Genomic DNA, 13,866 nt, shown 5'->3' with positions numbered 1-13,866 from the left:
AATAAAAAGTTTAATAATATCTACCCTTTACTGAGCTATTGTCTAAACTCCCTCAAATCCCTTCTTTATACTGTTTTAAAAGTGATCAAGACAGAATATGAGAATTCTAACTCAATATGTTGAACTGATCCCAGCTATTTGCATTTTCTCCACTCTTACATGCAATTTAAATGGTAAAATCAATATAAAAATAAGAATAAACCCATAGCAGTGATGAAAAGCAGGGAGTGATGCTATTAGAAGCATTTGGGAACTTTTGAAAGATAAAAACGAATGGCTGAGTAATATTCCATTGTACATATGTGCCACATCTTCTTTATCCATTCATCTGTCGATGCGGAAGGGTAAGCTGGGATGAAGTGAGAGAGTGGCATGGACTTACATACACTACCAAATGTAAAATAGATAGCTAGTGGGAAGCAGCTGTATAGAACAGGGAGATCAGCTCGGTGCTTTGTGTCCACCTAGAGGGGTGGGATAGGAAGGATGGAAGGGAGACGCAAGAGGGAGGAGATATGAGAATATACTTATACGTATAGCTGATTCACTTTGTTATACAGCGGAAACTAACACACCATTGTAAAGCAATTATACTCCAATAAAGATGTTTTAAAAAATGGTGTTGGATTTAGGCAGGGATTAGTCGGGACAAGTAAAACACCTCAACAGGTTATACATGGAGCAGTTGACTTTATTTTCCTACCACATGGTAATAACTCTCTCAGTAAGGTGAAGTCAGGTGAAGCCCCTACTGTGGGAACTGGAGTAGGAGAGAGAAATGAAGCAGTATCCTAGGTAAACAAAAATGGTTTACCAAGAACACCAGATATTTGAGGAAAAGTAGCAACCAAAAAGAGAGGAACCAAGATCAACAAATAAAGTAAATAAATGACTTCTGAGAAAAACAAAAAATTCCAGAGAAAGATTGTAATCAGTTTCCTCAGAAAGATTTGGGAGATTATTGAACTCAGAAAATTAGAACAGGTCATTTTTTAATGGAAAACAAGTTATTTTTTTAATTTAGAAAATAAATGTTATTGAAAATTAAAAATAGGATCATCATACCTAAAGTCATAACAATATGCCTAAATGCTTCATGCCTTATCTAATTTGTCCTGATGTATTCCCCAGAGCCTAGAATAGTGCCTGACACATGGCTGATGATCAGTAGTATTTTTGGAATAAATTATAGAACACCAAATAGTAAAATATCCCAGAATATAAAACAAGAAAGGTCAAAGAGATTCAATATCCATTTAATATGAACTCTAGAAGTAGGAGAAGCCACAACAGTCATTAAGAGAGTGTGGTACTAGCACAGGAATAGATCAGTGGGAACACAGTAGAGTCCAAAAATGTAAACCCAGTCTATATTTGGAAATATAGTACATGATAAAGGTGGCATTTCAAATCAGTAAAGAAATAAATGATGGTATTGGGACAGTAGGCTATCATTTGGTGGAAAAAATACTTAGAATTAAATTTTTCACCATATACCATATACACAAAATATTTCAGGTTGATTAAAGTTCTAAAAGAAAATACTACTGGTCTAGCTTCCCATTTTTACCACCCCACCTCATCCCCATTTTTAAAAGTATAAGAAGGCATCTAATTTTATTGCCACTGACTTGATAGGACATTGTTTTGTGCTGATATAATTTATCAATGGGCCAGTGTCTAGGAAGTCTGTCATCTCCATGTATTTCTACTGGTGCCACTTGCTAATCTTCTGACATTCAGCTGTTTTCTCTGGGAACTCATTTTGAACCTTGGTATTGCTTGGATAATTTAATATCGCCATTGACTTTTGTTAGCACCACTTTTTCTTTGGGCTGACACCACTGTATCCCTGTAGTCCTATTTGACATTTTTTTAGGAGGTTGATGAGGTCCCTTTATAATTAAATGAAGTGAATTCAAATGATTTAAAATCCGCTTAAATCCAAGGAAGTGGATTTTTTTACATGTCCATTAGTTTAAATAATTTGAAAATAGCAGAGGAAACATAGAAGTGGATATTTGAAACTTAGGTTTCAATCAGAGAAAATTTGGACGTAAATGTACACATTACCTAAATCGCATTCTGGTTAGGAATTTTGTGTTCTCATTTTATTCATACGTGAATCATATCTGTCTGGGTTACAGTAATGTCATGAAATTCTTAGTATTGCATCAGAATGTTATATTTCATTTATGTTTTGATACAACATAAAGATATTCTTAGGAACTTGGTTCTGACTGATGAAGATAATCCAAAATAAGGGTAGAGGATGTGTGCTATCCTGTATGTGACACCAGTAAATTCACACATTTGTCCCTTTAAGGTAATAACTAAGATGGCGCTGGCTTCATTGATGTGGGACCAGTGCAGTCTCAATAGGCCCCATGCTAAGAAGGGCCCTATGCTTGGGGTTTAATGCTCTTGCTTAGCTGTCTAAAATTCTTAATTCTTATCTCTGAATTTGTATTTTGTAAGTGAAGTCTGTGGGAAAAGGGAGCATGTGCTGGGGCTTGGAGCCTTGGCTCATCTGTGGTCCCAGCTCCCACCATCTCCCCATATTACTAGGTAGGATTCTTGACCACCTGACCCCCCAACGCTAGTGCTCCCAGCCAGCCCACCAACTGCTGATACAGCACTGAGACCCTGAGTGTGGGGATGGTCAAGGTTGAATATATGTACTGAGTTGCAGGGCAAAACCCCTGGGTGCCTGTGAGGGTCTCCTCTCATCCTATAAGTGTCCTTGTGCCCAAGGGAACGCAACAGTAAATGGCAAATAAAAGCACCATGACAGATCTAGAGAGAGACCATGGAATAAAGGAAAAACTTTTTTCCCTGCTTTTGGAACAAAGAGCCCCACATTTCCATGTTGTACTGCGTCCAGCAATTCCATGTAGCTAGCCTTGACTCACAATCATTCATGTGTCTAACTCAGTTTCAGGTCCTCAGAGATATTCCCTAATCACTGCATAGCAGGGATCACCAACCTTTTCTGCATGGGACCAGACAATAAAATAGTTTAGGCTTTGTGAGTCATATGGTCTCTGCTGCAACTACTCAGCTCTGCTCCAATCGCATGAAATATAAGTGAATGAGCATGACTATGTTCTGATAAAACTTTATTTATAAACATTGCAATTGGGATTTTATATAATTTTCACCCGTCACTAATATTATTTTTCCATTTTTTTTAACCATTAAAAGATGTAAAAAATATTCTTAGCTCACATGCTTTACAAAAATAGTCAGAAGCCGGGTTTGGCCCATGATCTATAGTTTGCTATCTCTAGTTAAGTAAATATGTGTGGGAGCAAGTCCTTTGGAAGCTAGGGAGATACGAGTGCTGGACCACGGAGGCTGGGGAGATATTTTAGAGGCCCCACTTATCTTACACATTAAAACTTGGCAAATTCCATTTGTAATTTCAGTGAATTTGTGAAAACACTTTTTTTTTCTTATACTGAATGACTTAGCAGGATTCCGTCAGAATAGTTTTTAAAAAATAGAATATATTAAAATGAAAGTTTAAGTAAATATTCCACACCCATCCTCTTTTATCTCCATTTTTAATATCACTACCATCTCTTTATTCTTTTCTCCCATTGCTACTATTTCCCCACACAGATCTCTTTTTTAAAAAAATAAATTTTTATTTATTTAATTTATTTATTTTTGGCTGTGTTGGGTCTTCGCTGCTGCACACAGGCTTTCTCTAGTTGTGGCGAGCAGGGGCTACTCTTTGTTGCAGTGCACAGGCTTCTCATTGTGGTGGCTTCTCATTGCGGAGCACAGGCTCTAGGCCTGTGGGCTTCAGTAGTTGCGGCACATGGGCTCAGTAGTTGTGGCTCACGGGCTCTAGAGCACAGGCTCAGTAGTTGTGGCATATGGGCTTAGTTGCTCTGCGGCATGTGGGATCTTCCTGGACCAGGGATCGAACCTGTATCCCCTGCATTGGCAGGTAGATTCTCAACCATTGTGCCACCAGGGAAGCCCCGAGATATCTCTTTTTAATTCTACCTCTGTCCTTTGTGTTTTGAGGCACCATCTACTTGTCTCTAGGTTTGAATACATGAACATTCCTTCCAATCTAAGCCCTTCGTGCTAACTACTTATGTAATTGTGAGTAAATCATTTAAGTGAGCCACTGCATTCTGTGCTAGTTAAGATAAGTAGTTCTAGGGCCACCACAGACAAACCCAGAATCTCAATAGTTTAACATAAAGAATGTTTATTTCAACTTCTCATAAAGCCCAATTTGGGTTGAATGACCCTCCTTCATCTTGCAACTACATCATCTGGAGAGAAAGAGAGGGATGGAGAAGGCTTACTTCTACTAACAGGTCAATCAGTCAGTTACATGGCCTCAACCTAAATGCACATAAGGCTGGAAATAAAAGGGAACCTAGCTTGTGGTTTTGTTGAGCACTAAAATGATGTGTAAAATGATCCCTTAAAACAGGGGTTGGCCAATGTTTTCTCTAAAGAACCAGACAGTAAATATTTTAGGTGTTATGGATAATATGGCCTATGTCACAACTTCTCAAATCTATCATTGTAGTGTTGAGAGCAGTCATAGACAATAAGTGAATGAATGAACATAGTATTCCAATAAAACTTTATTTTCATAAACAGGAGGCAGGCCAGATTTGGACCACAGGCCATAGTTTGCTGATCCCTTTCTTAGAGCATGACTAACATATAATGATTCTCATTTTTCATCATCTCAGATGCTCAGAGAACTTTGGGCAATGACTCCTCACTGCCTCAATGTTCCTTAAGCTGGCTAATGATAACCTATAGGCAGTTCTGAAGAAGCAAATAAGAATGAGGTCAGATGATCACTGATCAATGGTTTCTTCCCTTTAGAATTTCCATTAGCCTGTCTCCCTTCCTCCAGATATGTTATTTGAAGCTGTGATACAGTGAGATCATAGTACTCTGTTCAAAGAAAGAAAGGGAAATATCATGTAGATTTGCATAACCATATAGACTAAGAAGTCTATTCTGAGTCTCGATAGCATCCAAGCATATATCTTGTATACTTCTGGTATAGGAGTGTATACATTTGTATTTCCCACAAAAATAACCTTATCATTTAGCATCCACCCAATCGAGAAATCTATGAGTCACCCTAGACTCCTTCCTTAAAATCAACCTACACATCCAATCAGACACCAACATCTAAAGAGCTATAACCACATTAGCATCTCCTAAAAACATCTGCTATCTCCAACACTGTTGCAACTGCTTTACCTCAGGACCCCATTATGTCTTGGCTGGAATTCTGTAACATCCTCCTAATTAGTCTCCCTTCCTCAAGTTCTGCCCTTACCTGTTCATTCTCTAAACTGCTAAAATTATTTTACTGAAATACAAACCCAACTATGAAACCCTCTTGCTTAGAAATCATCCAGTAGTTCCTTAAAATATTCAGGTTAAAGACCAAACTCCTTAACATGGCATTAGAGCCCTTTATGATTTGTCCCCCTGCAACATCCAATATCTCACGGCTTGAACCCATCACTACCTTCGCATACTCTGCTCTACAGCCATACTGAACCGTTTGCAGTTTGCACTTTCCTTCTCCCCATCCTCTTTTGTTTGCCTACCACCTCTGCTTCATCAAGAATCAACTCAGGGCTTCCCTGGTGGCGCAGTGGTTGAGAGTCCGCCTGCCGATGCAGGGGACACGGGTTCGTGCCCCGGTCCGGGAGAATCCCACATGCCGCAGAGCGGCTGGGCCCGTGAGCCATGGCCGCTGAGCCTGTGCGTCCAGAGCCTGCGCTCCGCAATGGGAGAGGCCACAGCAGTGAGAGGCCCGCGTACCACAAAAAAAAAAAAGAATCAACTCAGCCATCAATCACCTGCTTGTGGAAGCCTTTCCTAATCCCCTCCGTAAAGCAGAGGTTCACCTTTTATATTTTGTGTCCACTTATCATGACGCTTATCACTCTACTATACTGACACATAATCCTTGGATTGCTTATCTCTCCCTCATGCACCATCCCTCCTCCCACTTCAAGTCTATAATCACCTGGAGAAGAGGGACAATGGCTTACTCATTTTATTCCTATCATACTGCTTACCAAGGTATCCACAGGTTAGTATACACTCAGCAAATATTTGTAGAATGAATTAATGCAAAAGAATAGTTTGTTTGCTTTCATGATTGCATAACAAATTGCGCTTTTCATGCATTTAAAACGTTGGGTGGTCAAGGTTCAGAAACATGTATTTAAGACACATAAGTAAAGGAGTCATACATATCAGTTGGCTTGATCCTTGTAATGTTTATGAGAAGGAACATTATATAAATTTGGTCTGTTGCCTTTATACAATGTGAAACAAAAGCAAAACACAACACAATGAAACAAAACCACAATGATGGACATACCTGTGTTTCCATTGCAGCCAGTGTCATATTCCATGCCTTTTAATTATATAGTCTAGTAGAAAGAAAATTGAATATGAATTGAGATTCAGTACCCCCAAGGAGAGACATTTCATGAGAAACCAAGTCTGACATTGAACCCCAGACTTTCTTTTTTTTTTTTTTTGTGGTATGCGGGCCTCTCACTGTTGTGGCCTCTCCCGTTGCGGAGCACAGGCTCCGGACGCACCGGCTCAGCGGCCATGGCTCACGGGCCCAGCCGCTCCGCGGCATGTGAGATCTTCCCGGACCGGGGCACGAACCCGTGTCCCCTGCATCGGCAGGCGGATTCTCAACCACTGCGCCACCAGGGAAGCCCGAACCCCAGTCTTTCATACTTCAAAAGCAACTGAGTCCTATGTGGGTACTAATTTGAATTTCATTACTGAGTTCATGTGTCGTAATAATAAATGACTTAACCTCTTGTATAACAATATATATGCCTTCCAACCTCTCCCATAAAGATAGTGCAATGGTGAAAGCATATTATGATAATCTGCGCATCTTATGTAAAAAAAACTCTGTAAAATACATTTCAATATCATTGTCTAGTTTAGATTATAGACTAAGTGATGTGTACTTTAAAAAAAACATGATGAGCTGGAAGAGACAGGGTAACTTGAATATTCTGCAGGAAAATAATTGTGGAATTCAGTGATAAAATTAACAAGTATTTTAGGGCAGTGAAAGTGTTAGTAAACCAAAAGTTTATTGTACTTTGGGGAAAGTAAAGTACAATAAACTCTATTACAAAGAGATTGTAGTTAATCTCTTGTCAAGTATTACAAGAGATTGTTAATATTTCATTGATATGAATAAGAAGAATAAAAAGTAACAAAACTTGGATTAATTATTAGGAAATGTGCACAATTCTGAGAGCCAAAAAGACTGCAGCTTTTCTGAAGGATGATGTTTGAAGCTCTGCTAAGGCAGGAAAAAAAAAAAGTGAATATAATTAAAATTGTGGAAAAAATCAGAAAACTGCTATAGGGAACAATCCATTACTGATAAAGGGTATAGATTATATCTGCTGTTACTCCATGATTTTACCTTTTTTGTTTAAATTGACTTTTCTTGCTATTTGGGGATTAATTTAAATCCTTAAAAAAGAAAATCAAAGTCCACTATGAATACCAAGTAGATTCTTAGATCCTGGAAAATGTTCTATACAACTTTACTTAATTCTAATGATAAAATTCCAGCATATGGTACTTGGGGATAATATCGAATGCCACCAATTCCTTGGACTATATAGAGAATAAAAAAAAATGGAACTGCCTTAATTATGCTTCAGTGTTTTAAGGGCCATTTTATTATTAGATTCTATATTCTCAGAGTCTGGCAAATGCTAAGTCCTTAATAAGTATTAGTTGAATGAAAGGTGACTCAAAATTGCAACATTCTGAATTGATCATTAAGAGAAATTCTGCACACTGTATTTTGCAGTCTTCTGGGAAAATCTAACAAAAAGTCTAACTTATTTTATCAACTATGCCATGATATTTTTTCATTAAACAATTTTTTATTATTTAACTAATCAAGGGATTATTTAATGTCTCTCTGTAAAGCACAAGTATATTTTATATATAAAAAACAGACAGTTTAACTGAGAAAAATCACTTATAAATTGATGGGGAGATTGGGCTGAAGATGAACATGATCATATTAATACTCTTATCATGCTCATTTATTTCAGCCTAAACAACGAACATCTATTGTGTCTTCTCTGGATTTTCATCGAATGAATCACTGCCAAGAATATTTTGAAATCAACACATCTACAGGGTGTACAGGCTTTACTTCCAGCCCTCCTGTTAGTCCACCCACCTCTTCTGTGGCAACCACAGAAGTCAAGAACGAGGGAACTGGCCGTACAGGTAAAGTAGTTCATTTATGCAGCTATATTTTTGAGCTTTTAAAACCCAAGCCTTTATGAGTTAGGGGACTTAAGAGGAATCTTCATATAAATCTCATTGTGTTTTTCGTTCACCTACATGTGTGGCAATGTAGAGGCTTACTATTTTTGTCAGAGTGTGGTATAATATTCTTTTTGAATACACTAATGGCCTTTCAGTAGTTAGATATTAAAGATAGTGATTTCATGCCAGAACTTTAATGGCACCACCCAAAATGTGTGGAGAAATGTAATCATCATCATATTTTCAGGTTTGACCTTTGAACAGAATCAAAATCTAACCTTTTAACAGTTGAAATGGTTTCAAATAGTATGTTGCTATGGTTTCTTAATGTAATATGTTACCTCCATGTTACATCAAAAATTTTAGAGTAGACTGATATTTAGTAATAATGTGGAAGGACAATGCTGAGTTTTACATTGAAAAGTAAAACTTTTAATTTCACAAAATAAAATGTTTAAGGTGGGCATTTATCTACTTAAAAAAGTAGCATTTCATTATCTTACACTTAGATGGTTTGTTATATATTGTATTTAAGCACCTGAATACAAAGGCATTAGCACATGGTGTATAATGAAAGAGAACAAGTTCCTGAGTCAGTTCTGTCACTAATTTGCTAGATATTTTCCATCAAATCACTTAACTTCTCTGATCTTTAATTTGCTCCTCTGAAAAGGGGAAATAATATGTACTCTTTGGGTAGTTGTAGTAATAAATGAGCTTATTTATGTGAAGCATTTTGGAAACTATGAAAATTAATATTTACTTAGTATTATTATTGTTTAATATTATTTTTTCTTCTTTAATATTATTTTATTTGAAATCTATAGTAGTTTTAAGATAAGAAGAGCCTACTGTACATCTGTACTCATGCCAAGGCAGCTGACCTTTCCTTGACTTAAAAGTATAATCTAAATTAATGGGTAAATCTACTGTTTATTTTATAAATGATTGCATGCACAAAAAATTAATCTTTATAAAAATGTCAGGTGTTAATAGAACAAAGACTAATACATCACAACCTCACAAATGAATTGTATGCTGCAAAACACTTCGAATAAGTGACCCAATGAATTTATTATAACAGAGAGCCATTTCAAAAGTAGCCTGAATTATAATTAAAGCTTCCTACTTGTTAGGCAGCATATTATGTAATCACTTAGGAATCATCAGAAAAAGGTGGGTAAAGGGGGAGACCTTTGAGGTAGACAGACTTGGATGATATGAATGGGTTAGCATTTAACTAGAAAGATCACCTTAGTATTAATATGTAGCAGATAGATTTGAGTTGAGATGAGATTGGAGGTAGGGAGGTAGGGAGCAGCAATGGAAAATATAAATGGATTTGAGAGATACAAGGAAAGAGTAATCAACAGGTCATGGCAACTGATCAGAGGTGTGATGGTGAGGAAGAAAAGTTCAAGGAAAGCTCTAAAGTTTCTTGCTTAAGCAGATGAGTCAAATCTGACTGCCATTCTTTGAAATATGGAATATTTTTAGATGAGAAGGAAGAGAGAGATGGGTCCTGTAGGACCTAACATAGGCCACTTTAAGAACTTTGGCTTTTACTCAGAGTGAAATGGGGAGTCATTTCAGGTCTTTCAGGAGAGTGACACGATGTAACTTCTATTTTATGAAAATTACTTGAAATCTTGTGTTGAGAATGGACTGGAGAAGGAGGATAAGTGTGAAAGCAGGAAGGCCAGTAGGAGGTTATTGTAGCATTGCATTAAGATGAGAGAGGAAGTCAGCTCAGATCAAAGGTGACACAGTGGAGGTAGAGAGAAACTGAGGGATGTTGTATGTATTTTTTAAGATTGAGCCTATAGGACTTCATGATAGAGTAGATGTAGTGCATGAGAGAAAGAGAAGAATTAAGGAAAACTGCAAGGTTTTTGTCCTAAACAATTGTAAAAATGGTTTTTACTGTCATCTAACATGAGACAGGTCCTGGGAAGAGCAGATTTTGTGAACAGGGAGAAATACCAGTTCATTTTTTAAAATTGAAATATAGTTGATTTACAGTGTTGTGTTAATTTCTGCTGTATAGCAAAGTGATTCATTCTTTTTTAATATTTTCTTTTCCATTATGGTTTATCATAGGATATTGAATATAGTTCTCTGTGATATACAGTAGGACCTTGTTGTTTATTTTATATATAATAACTTACATCTACTAAAATTAACCTCCCACCCCATCCCTCCCACCCCAAGCCCCCTCCCCCCTGGCAGTCACAAGTCTATTTTCTATGTCCATGAGTCTGTTTGTGTTTCATAGATAGGTTCATTTGTGTCATATTTTAGATTCCACATATAAATGATATCATATGGTATTTGTCTTTCTCTTTCTGACTTACTTCACTTAGTATGATAATCTCTATTTGTATCCATGTTCCTGCAAATGACATTATTTTGTTCTTTTTTATGGCTGAGTAGTATTCTGTTGTATCCAAGTACCACATCTTCTGTATCCATTCATCTGTTGATGGATATTTTGGTTTTATGCATGTCTTGGCTATTGTGAATAGTGCTTCTATGAACATAGGGGTGCATGTATCTTTTTGAATTAGAGTTTTGTCTGGATGTATGCCCAGGAGTGGGATTGTTGGATCATATAGTAACTATTTTGTGTTTTCTGAGGAACCTCCATACAGTTCTCCATAGTGGCTGTACCAACTTGGACTCCCCACCAACAGTGTAGGTGGAGAATGAACTCCTTTTCTACCAGGAGTTCATTTTAAATTTGAGATACCTATTAGATACCTGAATAGCTGTGTCAAGTAGGCAGCTGACATTTCAGTCTGAAGATAAAAAATGTGAACATTATCATTACATAGATGATATGGAGTAAGTGTAGATAGAGGACTGAAACCTGAGCTTGATGAAAGAGGTGATAAAAGGTGACAACAGCAAAGGAGTGTGAGAAGGAACAAGGTAGGAGGACGTCTTCTGGTGAGTGCTGTGTTATGAATTTAGATGAAGAAAGTTATTAAGAAGGAGGGAATGGGAGGGGACATTCAAGGTGGCAGAGGAGTAAGACGTGGAGATCACCTTCCTCCCCACGAATACATCTACATGTGGAACAACACCTACAGAACACCTACTGAAGCCTGGCAGAAGACCTCAGACTTCCCAAAAGGCAAGAAACTCCCCACATACATGGGTAGGGCAAAAGAAAAAAGGAAAAACAGAGACCAAAGAATAGGGACGGACCTGCCACTCTGGGAGGGAGCTGTGAAGGAGGAAAAGTTTCCACACACTAGGAAGCCCCTTCACTGATGGAAACAGGGAGTGGGTGGGTGGGGGGAATCTTTGGAGCCAGGTAGGAGAAAACAGCAACAGCGGTGAAGAAGGCAAAGTGGAGAGATTCCTAAACAGAGGATCAGTGCCGGCCAGCACTCACCAGCCTGAGAGACTTGTCTGTTCACCTGCTGGGGCGGGTGAGGGCTGGGAGCTGGGGCTCGGGCTTCAGAGGTCAAATCCCAGAGAGAGGACTGGGGTTGGCTGCATGAACACAGCCTGAAGGGAGCTAGTGCGCCATAGCTAGTGGGAGGGGGTCCCGGAAAAAGTTGTAACTTCCTAAGAGTCAAGAGACCATTGTTTTGGGGTGCATGAGAAGAGGAGATTCAGGGCACTGCCTAAATGAGCTCCAGAGACAGGCACAAACCACGGCTATCAGTGCGGACACCAGAGACAGGCATGAAAAGCTAATGCTGCTGCTGCAGCCACCAGAAATCCTGTGTGGAAGCACAGGTCACTGTCCACACCTCCCCTCCTGGGAGCCTATGCAGCCCGCCACTGCAGGGTCCCGTGATCCAGGGACAGCTTCCCCAGGAGAACACACAGTGTGCCTCAGGCTGTTGCAACGTCACACTGGCCTCTGCCGCCACAGGTTTGACCTGCATTCCATAACCCTCCCTCCCCTGGCCTCACTGAACCAGAGCCCCCTAATCAGCTGCTACTTTAACCCCTTCCTGTCTGGGTGGGGAACAGACGCCCTCAGCGACATACATGCAGAGGTGAGGCCAAATCCAAAGCTGAACCCCAGGAGCTGGGTGAACAAAGAAGAGAAAGGAAAATCTCTCCCAGCAGCCTCAGCAGCAGCAGATTAAATCTCCACAATAAACTTGATGTACCTGCACCTGTGGAATACCTGAATAGACAGCAAATCATCCCAAAACTGAGGCGGTAGACTTTGGGAGCAACTGTTGACTTGGGGTTTGCTTTCTGTGTCTGATTTGTTTCTAGTTTTGTGTTTATCTTAGTTTAGTATTTAGAGCTTATTATCATTGGTAGGTTTGTTTAATGATTTGGTTGCTCTCTTTCTTTTTATTTCTTATATATATATATATATATATTTCTTCTTTTTTCTGTTTTGTGAGGGTGTATGTGTATGCTTCTTTGTGTGATTTTGTCTGTATAGCTTTGCTTTACCATTTGTCCTAGGGTTCTGTCTGTCCAGTTTTTTTTCTTTTTTTTTTGTATAGCTTTTAATGCCTGTTATCATTGGTAGCTTTGGTTTTGGTTTGGGTGCTCTTTTCTTTCTTTCTTTCTTTTAAAAATTTTTTATTTTTAATAATTTTTAATTTTAATGACCTTATTTTATTTCATTTTCTTTCTCCCTTCCTTCCTTCCTCCCTCCATCCCTCCCTCCCTCCCTCCCTTCCTCCCTCCTTCTCTATCTCTCTTTCTTTCTTTCTTTCTTTTTTTTTTCTCCCTTTTCTTCTGAGGTGTGTGGCTGACAGGGTCTTGGTGCTCCAGCTGGGTGGCAGGCCTGAGCCTCTGAGGTGGGAAAGCTGAGTTCAGGACATGGCTCCACCAGAGACCTCCTGGCTCCACATAATACCAAATGGCAAAAGCTCTCCCAGAGATCTCCGTCTCAATACTAACACCCAGATCCACTCAACGACCAGCAACCTACAGTGCTGGACACCCTATGCCAATCAAATACGAAGACAGGAACTCAACCCCACCCATTAGCAGAGAGGCTGCCTAAAATCATAGGAAGTTCACAGACACCCGAAAACACACCACTGGATGCGGTCCTGCCCACCAGAAAGACAAGATCCAGCCTCATCCACCAGAACACAGGCACCAGTACCCTCTACCAGGAAGCCTACACAACCCACTGAACCAACCCTACCCACTGGGGGCAGACACCAAAAACAATGGGAACTACAATCCTGCAGCCTGCGAAAAGGATACCCCAAACACAGTAACTGAAGCAAAATGAGAAGACAAAGAAACACACAGCAGATGAAGGAGCAAGGCAACAACCACCAGACCAAAAAAGTGAAGAGGAAATAGGCAGTCTACCTGGAAAAGAATTCAGAATAATGATAGTAAAGATGATCCAAAATCTTGGAAAGAGAATGGAGAAAATACAAGAAACATTTAAAAAGGGCCTAGAAGAACTAAAGAGCAAACAAACAATGATGAACAACACAATAAATGAAATTTAAAATTCTCTAGAAGGAATCAATAGCAGAATAACTGAGGCAGAAGAACAGATAAATGAGG

The 13,866-nt window shown here is 39.0% G+C and overlaps 1 protein-coding gene across 1 annotated transcript in view; it reads left to right on the top strand.

Annotated features, from left to right (window-relative positions):
- Positions 1-13,866, top strand: part of ANKS1B (ankyrin repeat and sterile alpha motif domain containing 1B) — a 1,077,938-nt gene that overhangs the window by 452,452 nt on the left and 611,620 nt on the right. The window contains exon 12 of the mRNA XM_067009945.1: positions 8,127-8,307. Coding sequence (XP_066866046.1) covers positions 8,127-8,307 — 181 coding nt within the window. The remainder of the gene's footprint in view (positions 1-8,126; positions 8,308-13,866) is intronic.

Source organism: Kogia breviceps, chromosome 12 (assembly GCF_026419965.1).
Source record: "Kogia breviceps isolate mKogBre1 chromosome 12, mKogBre1 haplotype 1, whole genome shotgun sequence".
Classification (NCBI taxonomy): Eukaryota; Metazoa; Chordata; class Mammalia; order Artiodactyla; family Physeteridae; genus Kogia; species Kogia breviceps.
This window is presented reverse-complemented; position numbering and strand designations above follow the sequence as displayed.